The sequence below is a fragment of the Trematomus bernacchii genome, unplaced genomic scaffold (genome assembly GCF_902827165.1).
Source record: "Trematomus bernacchii unplaced genomic scaffold, fTreBer1.1, whole genome shotgun sequence".
Taxonomy (NCBI): domain Eukaryota; kingdom Metazoa; phylum Chordata; class Actinopteri; order Perciformes; family Nototheniidae; genus Trematomus; species Trematomus bernacchii.
Genome location: NW_022988007.1, coordinates 1829411 through 1844875, shown reverse-complemented (window position 1 = coordinate 1844875; position 15465 = coordinate 1829411). Strand labels below are relative to the sequence as shown.

Sequence of the window (15465 nt, the reverse complement as noted above, 5' to 3'; positions counted from 1 at the left end):
TATGGAATTTTACAATACACATCTGTAAAGGCTGATTTCTCAAAACAACTAACAATATTCTGAAGGTTTTAAGAGAGGGCATTTTTCATATATTTATCATATATTTCATAGTTACATTTAATAAGATTATACATCATTTGCATATAAAACCATAACATTTAAGACTAAATGTATTACAAAACATTGCCTTAAAGTGGACCTATCATGCTATATTTGAATAATATAATGTAGGACCATACCTATATAAGGCATATTTATACTTTTTTCTTTTCAAAATACCAAACAGATCATGCATTTTAGCCATGCCTCATTTTGCTCAATTTGCATTTTTTTTTAGCTCTGCTCTGCAAGGGCAGATTCAGTGAGAACAGCACCATCTACAGGCCTGGCATATGTACTACAGCGTCTCCAGCGCTTTCGAACGACAATGGCCGTGGCGGTCTCCTCCTGATTGGTGGAGTTGGCCCAATAGCCGTAGCGCCACTGTCCTCACGTCAGGACAGTGTTCAAATCTGGATCAGTTTTTATCAGATCCGTTGCAGCCCCTTTTTTAGAGATTTGGGTATGGAGGAAAATAGAGAGGGTTGTGTTTTCTGACACTTGGTGAGTTCCCTGGAACACCGGGGACACATATTCATGTTTAAAAGACGTACAAAAGTGCATTTTGCATGATAGGTCCCCTTTAATGTAAGTAATGTGCTGATTGAGTTTTGTGGTTAAAATGGAACTTTCCAACATGTTGAGCCCTATGCGAGTATGGTGACATTCCCTGTCCTAAAGCAGTGTTTTCTCTGCGTGTTCAATGCTTTCTCGCAGCTTTGTGCTGTATATGTATTCTTAGGTGGTGGTGCTTGTTTCCTGCAGATAAGACAAAGTGACAGTGGACCGGGCAGAGGTATTTACCCTGTACTCCTGGATGATACCATTCTGCATCTCGCTGGGGGGGGGCTCCCAGGAGACGCTGATGTTGGAGCTGTTGCTTAGCTTCACCGTCACCACGGTAACAGATCTCGGTGGGGCACTGGGGACTGTGAGAGGCAGAATTTTGAGTGAGCACACACATTTAAAATGACAGTGGATAAAGGGAGGACATGTAAAACACAAGACAAGAAACATGAAAGAGAGCTGTATCAGATAGGGAAATTAATTATTTCTTTAGAAAGTTAATAATAGTTTATTTTTCCCAGACTAAGCTTCTCGGGTCGATCCAAAGTGCTGATGGCGTAAAATATGTGCTCCCTTGTTTTTAATCTTGAGTTTGTATCAGCTCATATAAACCTGATAAAAAACCTCAGGCTGCAGAAATAGCCGTGTGTGGAGGGTGAATTTAATGACAAAAGAATCAATATAAATGAACCCAGAAGTGCGGAGGATATCAAATTAACCGCCAAGTGAGATAACATTACTGAGATTAATGTGGTGTCAGACAGGCTAATAAACGTCCGATTCCAAGGCCCCGCAATGTCAAAGAAGTCAACCTTAGTTTATTGAAAGACGCTTTCTGTGCATCTCTTTCAGAAGTCACAAGATGTATCACCTTCTTCTGTGGTTCGAACCAGTAACGTCCGACTGTCCTTTCCCTGGAATTCATCGAAATATGGACGGATCTTTATCTCGTGCTCGGTTCCTTTGAGCAGGTTGGTGAGAGTGGTGCTGCGTTCAGAGGGGGAGTTGATATCCTGCAGGAGCCAGGACCCCCCGCTGGGCCGGTAGAAGAGCCGGTAGCCCTGCACGTACTGAGACTGACGGTCCACCTGAGGAGTGGACAGAGGGGGACATAAGAGAAAGATAAGAGGAAGGAGACGTTTAGGAAACATCTGGAGCATGGACTGGAAACAAAAGGAGAGCTCTACCTGATGGCAGACACTGAAGGTTTATTGGAAGTTATGGCCGGAGAGACGACAAAAACATTTGCAGCAACGAAGTGAAAACGCTCATGCCCAACCAGCTCTGAAGATCTCTCACCCAGCCTCATGTATTTAGCTAGTTCAAAATAAATGTCAGCAGGAATAGACATAACAAGCAAAGCACTGTGGCTCCTTGCTAAGAGAATATTTTCCAAAGTGTAGACAATTCCCCGATAAGATGGACTACTTAAAAAAAAAATCCAATTTGGGATCAATAAAGTATATCTTATCTTAGATGTCCCTAGAGCCAGCAAATATCCTGTATCAAGCTATAACTGACCCACAATGAAAGGACGGAAACACTGACTTTAATTAAATGTATTATGTCAGATTTCACATAACTCTATTAGGTTAGTTGAAAGCAATAATATTAAGTTACAAAATATTAGATTCAACTTAATTATTAATCCTTTGTTCAACTAACCTAAAACCTCTTTCAGCGTATAACAAGCAATAATAAGGAGACAAAGTGGCACTCCCATGCTTTTGCTCTGCACGGAGAGTCGAGGAGAGTAGAAAGTGATAAACTAGGTGAAAGGTCTGGGCATATGTCAAATATAATCCTCAACAGGAGAAATGGGTAAAATGTGTCCATTCTGAACCTCCAAAGCGTCCTTCCTTAAAATAAAACAAAGAGCCACTCACGGTCCAGGACACTCTGATGGAGGACGTTGTCAGGGTCACGGGCTCCTGCAGCTGGACGGCCACCTCCCCCAGCTCCCTCTGCACCTGCCTGTGGTCCACGCCCTGCCCCGTGGGACTCACATCTGTGGAAACACTCATGTTCACTCCTCTGCTACAGTTCTCTGTGTGAGTCATGTTCTACCTGAGAGTGCAGACTGACCTTGGGTCCTGACGGGCTCAGAGATGGGGCTGGGGTCGCTCAGGCCGTAGGCGTTCACCGCTCGCACGATGAACAGGTAGATGGTGTTGGGGAGGAGGCCGGTGATGGTGTGTGTTTCAATCTTCACCATGTCGGCTACAGTCTGCCAGGTGCTGCCTGCTGATTGGCTGAGGAGGGAGAGAAGAAACAACTGAGGATCAGTTTGGGATCTTTACCGACCAGCTGCTCGCCGTTACAATAAAGTCTCCTGCACATCAAAGTGTTTCCTGAGCGGATGCAAAACTCATGTCTCTGTATTCACAATTTTTACAACAGCAACAATTCACTGGAGAGTTGAAGCACCCAACATAATTACTTATTTTACCTTCTTTACAGAATAATCAGGAAAATATACTTACTGTAAAAGGTACATTTTTAATGGAAATAACTTTTTGTCAATTTTGCTCAAACTGTGACTATATCCTGACAGTAGTGCATGGAACAGATCATCTACTCCTAATGGTATTAGCAATATTCCAGGACCAACAATCAGAACGTTTTTTCTCTGCTGTGATTGGTAGTTTTCCATCAAGCAAGCTGAAGTTATCAACTGATTTCTAAAGTATAACAGGAAAAGTAATGAATGCAGACGTGTGACTATTATACTTAATATAACAAACGGCAAAAGCTGGTTGAGGTGAAGTGCAATATTTGCCTTAAATGTAAAGAATTACAAATACTCAAGTAAGATACATTTACATTAAATGTGTACCTAAAGTCTGAGTCTGCTATTCTGGAGAAACATGTTGATATTTGAACTCAAAACCCAAACTAATCCATGCCTCCTTTCACTTCAGATCGTAAGCATGTGTTGGATCTACATCTCGTTCCCTCCCAGCACTCTCCTCCTGTCCTAGCTGGGAGAGGTTTGTGTGGATCGATCTGAGACATCTTTCCCCATTTACAGAGACAGAACTGTGTGTGAGCACTGGCTTCTTTGCAGGGCCCACAGAACAGAGAGCTAGTGGACCGTATGAAATATTTGGAAAAAAAAGGTTTCCTGGATTACTGTCGTTGACTCCCCCTGTACTTAACTTGTACATGTTAATGTACTTAGTTACATTCCACCACTGAAACACTGCCAGTGTGTGCTCATGCCTCAGCAGTGCTTTGTGGTGCTTATTTGACGTGAAGCTTCACAATTCAACCACTGCATGAGCAGATCTCCCGGCATAGCAGGATCTTTCTTTTGACTTCCTCTAATATGATGTGGGCAAAGTCACTCAGAACCAACACGTTTGTGCTCACTAGACGATCTGCCAATAATACAATGTGCAGTCCTGTTGAATAATGTAATGAGGCTTGTTAGAAGGAACAGCTGCCAGTAGAAATAAGGGCATGTTCTCAGCCTTGTGGCACTCCCCAGGTGCTTTACCCCCCCACACCCTTCAACCCCCTTCCCCAGTCCCTTCCTTTTTCTCTGTGAATTTATTGTCACCTTGGCAGAGCGGCAGTCACAGATGCCTCTTCAACCAGTTGTTTGACACATTTAGATTTTCCCCAAGGGTACTGTGCAGGTTCCTGCTGAACTAGCTCTGTGCTAAACTGCACAATTAGACCAAAGAAGGAAACCACTAGAATGAATAATACTCATCTAAGTGTCTGTGTGTGTGTGTGTGTGTGTGTGTGTGTGTGTGTGTGTGTGTGTGTGTGTGTGTGTGTGTGTGTGTGTGTGTGTTTGTAGGCTAGATTCAAGGTTACTCTGTGGAGGAGATGCTCATAGGGAGTTCACAAACAAGGCTGTGGCTTACTGGGAGAATAGAAGTCTGTCTTGGTACTTCAAATAAGCACATGCACACACACACACACACACACACACACACACACACACACACACACACACACACACACACACACACACACACACACACACACACACACACACCACACACACACACACACACACACACACACACACACACACACACACACACACACACACACAGAGCACCTCAGGATAGGAGATGTTATTGCTGCCATCCCAGCGGAGCCCTCAGCTGCTTGACACAGAATCAGTCTGTGTTACCTGGAAACGCTCGGCCGGTGGACAGGACGATCTGATTAAGCTCTGCCGGTGTTCCTCTTTATCAAATGATCAAAAAGGACACATTTCCCCAAACCGCTTCCTTTCTTTATCTGGAGGCCTCCTACCCGCTCAGATAAATCTAATAACATAACCAACACAGTCTCACTCCCTGATAGTCCAATAGCGACGGTCCTTTGGCGTGCAGTTGTGACGCACCGAGTCTCCTTCAGCTTCATAAACGGACGCAAAGAGCTTTCAACTGATTGCAATGTATTCCCATCGGCGGAGGTATTTGACGCTCAGGGAAGCACCGCATCCGTCCATAAAGGCTTCTCAATTCTCTAATTTCCCCTCCTCGACTCCTCGACTCCTCGAGTCCTCGGTCCTCCGGTAGTGACCCGGAAATGGATTTCAGTGTGCCATGTTGAAGGACATCCAGTCTCTGATTGTGTTACGTTACTATGAGAGTGCTCTCATACTTGTTTGATTCTGAAATGGTATATATTTATATATATGTCCGCATCTGTAGCCTGTTATTGTCTCATTATACCGCACTGTGAATGAATTAAAAGTAAATATATAAGTGGTCATGAACACATCTGTCCATCAGACAGAGGGCTGCTGTGCCTCCTGTCATCATTAATGGACGTCTCTTTAAAATGACCGCTCAGAGGAGAGGAGTTCTCATTTCTCTAACCGCCTGCTGCTTCCCCTCCTCTCTCCTCGGCTCCCCTCCTCGGCTCCTCCGCTCGCATCTCCTGTGGGCGGCACTAAGTCTCGAGGATAGGAGTCGAGGAGGGGAAATTAGAGAATTGAGGCCGTGTCTCAATTCAGGGGCTGCACCCTTCGGAGTACGCAGCCTACGCGGTCCACGGAGGACCCAGCCCACGTAGCGGCCTACGAAATGAGACGTCTAGCCTACGGAGTGCTTCGTATTTACGTCACGTGATACGCGCTGTTCGGTTTCGCTGCTTCAGCAGCCTGCTAGCAAATGAGCTTACAAGCTAACTCAGCTGAAAAGGATCCAGAAACTTTACTTTTACTTTTTTACTTTAACAATTTTTTGGAGATCACCGTCGGCGATGAAATAAAGAGGACCATGGCCAGGTAAATAAGATCAAGCTGTTCCTTTAGCCCCCAGTAATGTTACATTAGTAAGTTAACAAGTAAATTATATATAGCTGATGTAATTTAATCATATTATTTCATATTTAAAACAAGTCTTAATTTTATGGTTAAAACCTCAGTAAATGAAATAAACAATGTGTTTAACAATTACTATTTTAATTGTGTATTTTCATCTGATCACAAAGTAGAGGTAAGAATATATCCATCCTCTCTCTGCAGCGTCTTCTATTATTATAACTTTCATCATTGAGACAGAGGAAATCAATCATGTTATTTAACATCACCAGCAGTAACACAAATATCAGCAAAAGTGTGTTTATGGAGTTGTTTATTTGTATTATATGTACAGCAAGTATATAGAAGCAGCTTTTTGGGGGATCAGACAGACTCAAGCTATAATCGTTACATATCTATTAAAAGAAAGGACACAAATCAAATTCAGAAACTAAGACACAAGTCTGTAGGAGTGCAGTAAGCAGAGGTCTGGGTGGAGGATGTTCCTGATCGCCGTTTTGCTTTCTCCAGCACCTCGGGGTGTCCAGGTGGATGGCAGCTATGATGATCCGCTGGGGTTAGGGGTCCTTCTCCAGCAGATCCATTTCTCCAGCACCACGGGGGGTCCAGGTGGATGGCAGCTCTGTCCTGATGATCCGCTGTGCACTTTTCAGATTAGGGGTCCTTCCCCAGCAGATCCATTTCTCCAGAATTGTCCTAATTACAGAGAAAAACAAGAGAAAAAGAAAAAAGTGAATTAATCATATTAAACACAGGGTTGCAAAAGTATTATTGCAAAATGTAACTCTAAGCATTTCAGACAAACAATCCTTAAAGGATCATTTAAAATGATGTACTGTTTTGTTTTTTTTAAAACTAAAGAGATGAAGACAGTCACACCTGCATCCCTTTGACAGCACGGCACAAACTAACATCAAGCTAAAGGCTGCTGTCTATTTGTGATTGTGTTATTATTATGGGATTAGGATACATTAAATACACTTTAACCTAAATAAAAGATGATCAAATCTGGTGGAAATATTGAAAATAGGCTTTTCTTTAGCCTTACCTCAAAGCAGCATGAGCTGAACACAAAGGTTGTAATGTTGTCCCAAAGTTTAATAAACAGTAAAACATTGCAACATGTCAGAGAAATAAATAAAGCAAACAGCAGCTACACATCAGAGTAGCATTTTATAAATCCCACCGTACTGTAGGCTATACCGGTCTAAATGTTTTCACTTTGGTCTATTTATGTAATATACATTATAACTTATTATTATTATAAACTTCTGAATTGAATTACAAATAAGTGTAAACAACAGTGCAGCACGTCCAGCTAGCTAGTTAGCGTCACTAACGTCACATATTTATCCGTATTATTTAGCGAAAATGTACGTTTTAATGCCACTTGGGTTTGACGTGTGTGACATTAGTTATTTTAAAGTAAGTTAAAACCCAATACTCACATTTATTAGTGCTTCCTCCGCTTGCTGCTGCTTTTAAATCCACTCTGCTGGGGAGACCGGACCGCCATTTCATTTAAAAAAACTCGCATTGCACCCTGGGATATGGTAGACCGCGAAGGATACATCAGATGTATGCTCCAAATCCGGGAAAATAAGGCCGCATTCGTGGGCCGCATTCGGAGAAGTCTCGTCTTTTTTTTAAATTGGGACAGCCTTCTTTCGGCGGAAGTGACGTGTGCGGTCTACAAATGCAGCCTCCGAAGGGTGCAGCCCCTGAATTGAGACACTGGGTGTTTCTCAATCGCGAGTAAAGCTGCTTCAGAGCCACTATTTCAAGCATACTACGTCATCGAGTGCCGCCGAAGTACTGTTCCAATCTCCAGCATACTTGGAAATCTACCGAGCCTGGCGTACTTCGTAGCGAGAAATTTCGAGGCTGCACATGTGTAGAGTCCGCGGTCTTAAAATCCCCACAATGCTTTGCGCACGGACCAATTTCCCCAAATCTGTGGCGGAAAATGTAAGGCGGGGCCTCTCATATGACGCACACCTGCACACTTGCTAGCCTGTTCCACTCTTTGTTTTCCGAATGCCAGGAAGTATTCTTGCCTCGCTTCTGAAGCAAGATGCTCGGCAGACATGTGCTACCAAGCAAGCGTACTCGCGATTGTGAAACACCCCCCACCTGAGAAGCCTTTCATGTCGGCCAAGCCCCCAGGAAGTGCGCCAGACTCTGAGGAAAATATTCGTTGTGGCCAAACGGCGGTACTACACTTCCGTATCAGTCGCTGGGCCCGGAAAGACTTTTGTAACATTTGTATAGCCCTTATTAAAAACATTCGGTCCTCAAGTTGTAAAATGTGCTAATAATGTTATTTTCCTCGGCATTATGAACGCGGATCTAACCCACGGGACCGCGCCGCCCGGCACGTTCATGTGACGTGTTCAGTACATGAGTTTTACCTTTACCCATGGATGCACAATAAGAATGGATTATATGAATACTTTCGTGACGTTTCGCTCTCTCAAAAGTTGGGTCATTTTGTCTTCATGCGCCAATGAGCAACTCTCATAGGAATGAACGAGGCCCCGCCTCCCACGCTGTATCCAGTTCTTATTATACATCCATGATGTCGGCGGCAGTTAAAGGCAATGTGAGCGTCCATTCCCATTGGATAACGGAGAATTTTACACCAACTCAAAAACACCAGATTATCCTTGTTAATTACACAACATTGATTGTCAAAGCACTTAAGATATTCATTGCTATCGGGATGTTAAGAGCATTCCATGGAATATAACAAAAAGTGTATCTCGAGCCGGTTTCTCAAACTTACCTACCCCACCTTTAATGTTTAATATATTGCATGGTTTGTTTTGGGACTTGACAATCAACTTTCCTGCAATGTTAACTATGTTGAAGCACTTATTTTAACTGATATAAGATGTATGTAGATAGAATAAGAAATGTGCAGAATATGACAGTTTAATGGTGGAGGTACACACATATTGATAGATCTCTTGTTGAGGAACCTATGACCCAAGTTTTTCATTCATTGCATAACTACACCGTAGTTATGTATATGATTATGTCAATAAACCTTTGAAAGTCCTGAAATCTTGAAAGGGATATGCAAAATAGCCATTATATACAGTCTTTAATGAACGATTAGAGAATAACGAGTAATGAATATGCTTTATAGGGATCTGCAGATAAATATTTAGTCTTCTCAAGCACCAACTATCAAATATCTCTCCTGATTGTTGGCACTTGACAATCACCTTCACTGAATTTTACTCAGGTGTAACTAAAGTCTGATTTAAGGGTTGTTTATATTTCACATCATTAATCCAAATCTGTAAAGTAACTAAAATAAATGTAGTGGAGTAAAAATACCAGGTTAACCTTAAAGAAAGCCCTCAGGATTATAAAAGACCCCCATCACCCCAGCCACAAACTGTTCTGTCTGCTGCCGTCTGGCAGGCGGTACCGCAGCATCCGGACTAAAACCACCAGACTCAGGGACAGCTTCATCCCACAGGCCATAAGACTATTAGATACCTGAACTTTGAAACAACATCCATAACATTCATCTGGCTGCTACTTAGAAATTATTTATCTAATATATCATATTCCAATCACTTGTATATAGACTCTTATTGCACTATTTTACTATTTTTCTTTTTGTATTTACTTACACTATTTTTTCTGTTTATGTGTTTTATTGTGTTGCACTGTTGGAGGAGCCTGTGACCTGAGATTTTCATTGTCATAACTACACTGTAGCTATGTACGCATGACCAATAAAAGCCTTGAACCTTGAACCTTGAGTAGAATTACAAAGTAACAATAAATTGCATGTTTTACATGCTGCTGTAACAAAAACATTTCCCAACTTGGGATCAATAAAGTATATCTTATCTTATCTTAAGATGATCGATGGCTACTGCCATATTTGCAAAATGTACCAATGTGTTTCCCATCCCCTAAACCTCCAGGGGAGTACACAGTTTAATACTGGCAAAATCTAATTATGGGAAATACGAAAACGTCTTTTAAAACTACAATTCCCAGTAGAGCCGCGCCATAGAACATGTTGCGAAACACACATATAGCCACAATGTGTAGTTCTGGGGGTGGGGGGTGGTGGACACGTTCGAGTCCTGTTTTGGATAGTGTGCCGTCGATGGGCTTCATTCCGTTTCAAAGTGCTGTTTGACGCTCGGCGTAACCTTGGCGCACTGCCACTCCAACATCCAATCACAGAGCTTGAGGACTAATCACAGGGTTTGTCAAGCAAAGCGGCTGGTGTAGTCCCAAACGATAGCTGAGGATTATGGGTAGTGTAGTAGCTCGAAGTCAGCTAAGTCCTTGACTTCCACTGGTACCATGTAAACCAGTGCTAGCTGTTCCATGGTCGGGTCATCGGCGACTAAACCGGCTCCCCCACCTGGCCTCGGTCTTGTGTGGAGGGTGATGGAGACACCCAGCAGGACTAAATACAAAACCTGTCAAAGGGCGGATGAGCTCCTCGTGAGCCAGCGGCCATCTCCTGCAGCCAATGTTGGCGCCAACGTATTGACCTCTGTCTTTCCTTGGAGTCCTGTCCAAGCGGAGGCCAAGTGTGGTTCCTGCAGCTTGGGCAACACTGGAGCCCTCATTCCCGCCCGGGCAAGTGCAATGGATAGGACACTTCATCGCGGCGTCGTAAAGGCGCCGGGGAAACAACACGGCAGAGCGACAGTCTACGGGTTATAAGCTCCAGTCAGATTGGCGTAAGACGGAGCGCCACGGGTCCTCTGCGTCGGTGGGAGGGGTCATCGTGCCCCAATGGTCATCTACCGCCTGCCTCAAGCCGGGCAGCCCCTGGCCAGTTAGGTTCTGACCCGCCACGTCTATTGCTTCGATGGGGTGGTCGCAGCAACCATGGACGTTAAAATCTCACCTACCAATCAAAGAAAAACTCTAAACCGTAATAAAGAGCGGAATTCAAATTAAATGTACATCTCCGGCTGGGAAGCTGGAATGTTCGTACCATGTGTCCGGGATTCACTCCGGATCCAGACTGCAACGTACAAAGACAAGGTGCAACACGCAAAACAGCACTGATCGACCGGGAGCTGACCAAGCTTGCAGTCGACGTCGCCGCGCTACAGGAAACCAGACTAGCCGAGTCTGGTTCTATCAAAGAGCAAAACTACACTTTCTTCTGGATGGGAAAAGCCAAAGATGAACACCGCACACACGGCGTAGGCTTTGCACTGTCCAACAAGCTGGTGAAAGAGTTTGACACCCCCCTGTCGGTGTGTCAGAAAGGATCATTTCCCTGATGCTCAAGCAATCTGCCAGCCCAATACATCTGATATGTGCCTACGCCCCCACACTGCTGAGTGAAGCTGCGGTCAAGGACCAGTTCTACGACAGCCTGGCAGGCGTCTTGAACAAGATTCAAGCTTGCAGTCGACGTCGCCGCGCTACAGGAAACCAGACTAGCCGAGTCTGGTTCTATCAAAGAGCAAAACTACACTTTCTTCTGGATGGGAAAAGCCAAAGATGAACACCGCACACACGGCGTAGGCTTTGCACTGTCCAACAAGCTGGTGAAAGAGTTTGACACCCCCCTGTCGGTGTGTCAGAAAGGATCATTTCCCTGATGCTCAAGCAATCTGCCAGCCCAATACATCTGATATGTGCCTACGCCCCCACACTGCTGAGTGAAGCTGCGGTCAAGGACCAGTTCTACGACAGCCTGGCAGGCGTCTTGAACAAGATTCCCCCTGAGGACTGCGTGATGCTGCTCGGCGATTTCAATGCTCGTGTCGGCGCCGATTATCTGGCATGGCCGGATGCAATCGGTCACTTTGGTGTTGGGAAAATCAACGAAAACGGACAGCGAGTTCTCGAGCTGTGCAGTCAACATGGGCTCTGCATCGCAAACACTTGGTTCCGGCAGAAGCAACGTCGGCGGTGTAACGCGTTACACCCAACAGTGCTGCATAAACATGGCTGAGTCAGCGATAACTTTCGAGGGGTGGAGGTATGCCCATTATTTTGAGTTCGTCCGAAGAATAGACAGGAATGTGACGGTGAGGTGCAAACTGTGTCCAGGCCAGAAGCTGTTATCCACTGCTGCAAACACCACGTCAAACCTCAACAAACACCTGCAAAGAACACATGCTAAGGTGAAGCTAATAGCTAAGGACCCCCGAACCCAGAGTGAGGATGTTGTGAGTGCGCCGCCACCGACTCCGAAGTAAATAAGAATTTGGAGGACCGGTAACCAAAGCAGAGATGGACAGGCTTGTAGCATCCTTCATAGTAGAGGTAATGTTGCCCATTTGCACAGTGGAATCACCATCGCATCGTTCAGAGATATACTGCGCAAAATACAGATATCAGGAGACAGAGGACAGCCATAGTCAGAGCTATCTGGATCAGTCGTTTGCGAGCCTGGAGCAACAAATACCTCACAGAGCGCACTAAGACACGTATCTACCAATGTTGCGTGGTCAGCGTCCTGCTGTATGGTTCCGAGGCGTGGTCAACTTATGCGCGGCACGAAAGAGAGCTAAATGCTTTTCACATGCGGTGCCTGCGCAACATCCTCGGGATCACATGGCGGGACAAGGTCACAAACGAGGCGGTGCTGGCGCGTACGGGCAGCAAGTCAATGTTCCAAACACTGAAGGTCAGGAGGGTGCGGTGGCTCGGTCACCTTCGCAGAATGCCAGATGGCCGCCTGCCAAAGGACATCTTATACAGCGAGCTGAGCGCTGGTTCCAGAGGCAGAGGACGACCACTGCTGCGCTTCAAGAATGTCGTAAAGCGTGACATGAAGGCCCTGGACATTGCGACGGACAACTGGGAGAGGCTGGCGGAGGACCGGACGAAGTGGCGCCAGCAGCTGCGCGAAGGTGGTGACAGACTTGACAAAGACTGGATTCGTGGACTTGCTCAAAAACGTGGACATACTGTATCTCTCTGATTGCACTGTACAATCTATTGTAGATTTTCTTGCCAATATAGTGTCTTCTGACATCCTAAACTCAGAAAAAATATTTGTTTCTCCGAATCGAAGGGGGAAAACACAAAAGCATTGTACACAATTTAAACCAATCCATGTTGTGTAATTAACAAGGATAATCTGGTGTTTTTGAGTTGATGAGTAGTGCAGATATCACTGTAAAATCAATCGACAGTAAGAAAAATACTTACTTCCGGGTGTAAAATCCTCCGTTATCCAATGGGAATGGACGCTCACATTGCCTTTAACTGCCGCCGACATGGACGGATGCGGTGCTTCCCTGAGCGTCAAATACCGCCGCCGATGGGAATACATTGGAATCAGTTGAAAGCTCTTTGCGTCCGTTTATGAAGCTGAAGGAGACTCGGTGGGTCACAACTGCACGCCACGGGACCCTGACCAAGCGTCGCTATTGGACTATCAGGGAGTGAGACTGTGTTGACATAACACACATCTTAATCAATCCAAGGTGCACTTCCTGTCCCTGAAGTCCCTGCTGAGGCGCTCTCAGGCCTGGAGTGGAAATTACTCATCACTGTGAGCTGTGGCTTTGCCTTGACGTGTAGTGGTGCCATCTATTGTCAACCTCACGAGTTGTTACACTGCTTGTTCATTTTATCCGTTTAATTTAGAGTTTGGAGTCTTCTTTTCAAGGTCTAATATTAATACATTGAAAACATTTTCTATGGTGGCAACTGACTAGACCAACATTTTCACCAGTAAAATGATCACATTTTAAGATATTTAATACAAGGAGAATACAGCCTTGACTGCTTTAAAAGAATGTTTATTGAATGATTTGCAGGATTAGCCTTCTTGTAAGGCAGTCAAGGGTCTCTGACTCAAAAGTCTGGATGATTGTTGAGACAAACAGATGTAAGGGAAAGTGTGTGTCCATGTGTGTGTTGACACCTGCCTTTTATGTAACTTAGATCGGGGTAAACTCACCTGAAGGCCTCGATGATGTAGGAGGTGATGGCGGCCCCTCCCTCGTGGGCGTTGGGTTGCCAGGTCAGAGACACGCTGTTCTTGGACACGTCTGTGACTATGGGTTTGTGGGGGGGGCCCGGCAGCTGGAAGGGTTCTGAGGCCTGAGCCACTGAGGGGTCTGCACTCTCTGATGGGGAGGAGCGGGGATGAAGATGGAGGCAGGACGGAGGGAGGGAGGTGGAGAAGAAAGAGAAGAAGAGCGATGAGGGTGGAATCACATCTGATTATAACTGCAACACCCGCCTTAACCAGGCCTGTTAGAACGTCTTGCGCTCATGTGGGCTGAACATTTGCATCAGCGATTTTTACAACAACTTTTGGATCTTAATTAAGGCAGATAAAAGTCCAAACAAAGTTCAGAGTCACAAGAGCAGCTTGTTAATAAAGTCTGTATTTCAAGCCACTAATTACGTCTTAAAATATTTTCAAGTGGCCGACAATATCTCACAATAAGGTCCTGAATGAGGGCACCATTTTTTGATTTCATGTTTCTAAATAATGTTTTTTTTAACGACCTTGCTCTTTACTTGATTCTGATTCTGCATCTGCGTTCTGTTATGACTTTATAACAGATTGTTACAGACCGCTGATTTGGATGCAGTTCTCATATTCACACACAGGGAACAGACGATTGATTTTTAGCAGAAGAGACAACAAATAAATGTTTTAATCAATAAAATCCATTTTAATCAATATTTTGTGCCAAATGATGAATTATTTAGTGAGCGGGATAACGTTTACTGAGAGACGGTCATTATTATAATAAACCTGTTTATTTCACATAATGGATTATTAAGAGTCAAAAGGAACCTTGTTATGTTTTGTAAAACATGTCAAATGACTTCTCTGTGTGAACATGTTCCTATCTGCTGTCACATTACAACTACAACTACTAACTCATGATTCCATTGCTCTTAATAAAAACAGCAAAGTGTTACAGAACATTTTCCGAAATTAGCCAAAATAATGATAGTGCAATACTAGAAGAGCGATTCTTTTGGAATATAAAAATAAAGACAATCATTCGTTAAAGTAATGTCCTATGGGCAAAATGATGTCTTAGCCTCTCAAATATTGGGATGTCATGCTTTTCTCTGTTTTATGCAAACATTAAAACGAAATATCTGCAGCATAATCTATGATGAAAATGTTGCCCTAGCTTTCAGCAGTAGAAAGAGTTAAACTAGGAAATGTTCCGTCTCTGTGTTCCTCCACCTCATGCAGCTGTCATTTGCATGTACTTAAATCACGCAGAGACAATTTACCTTTGACAGTGAGCACTCCACTCCAACTCGTCTCTCCACTGGAGCTGGAAGCCAGGCAGGTGTACACCCCAGAGTCCGTTTCCTGGCAACAGTAAAACGTGTATCATTAGTTTAGTGTGTGTGTGTGTGTGTGTGTGTGTGTGTGGTGTGTGTGTGTGTGGTGTGTGTGTGTGTGTGTGTGTGTGTGTGTGTGTGTGTGTGTGTGTGTGTGTGTGTGTGTGTGTGTGCCCTTGATACTATGTTAATGTGCCCATTAGCAGTGATTGAGACTGAATGTC

At 44.3% G+C, this 15465-nt stretch overlaps 1 protein-coding gene across 5 annotated transcripts in view; it reads right to left on the bottom strand.

Moving 5' to 3' along the window:
• The window catches only part of robo3 (roundabout, axon guidance receptor, homolog 3 (Drosophila)), a 107295-nt gene that overhangs the window by 19892 nt on the left and 71938 nt on the right, over nt 1-15465 (bottom strand). For all 5 annotated transcript variants that reach the window (XM_034117347.1, XM_034117348.1, XM_034117350.1 and 2 more), the window contains 6 exons: nt 15188-15269; nt 13881-14049; nt 2752-2918; nt 2553-2674; nt 1538-1754; nt 904-1028 (listed from right to left, as the gene is read on the bottom strand). In XM_034117347.1, the coding sequence (XP_033973238.1) occupies nt 904-1028; nt 1538-1754; nt 2553-2674; nt 2752-2918; nt 13881-14049; nt 15188-15269 (882 nt within the window). The remainder of the gene's footprint in view (nt 1-903; nt 1029-1537; nt 1755-2552; nt 2675-2751; nt 2919-13880; nt 14050-15187; nt 15270-15465) is intronic.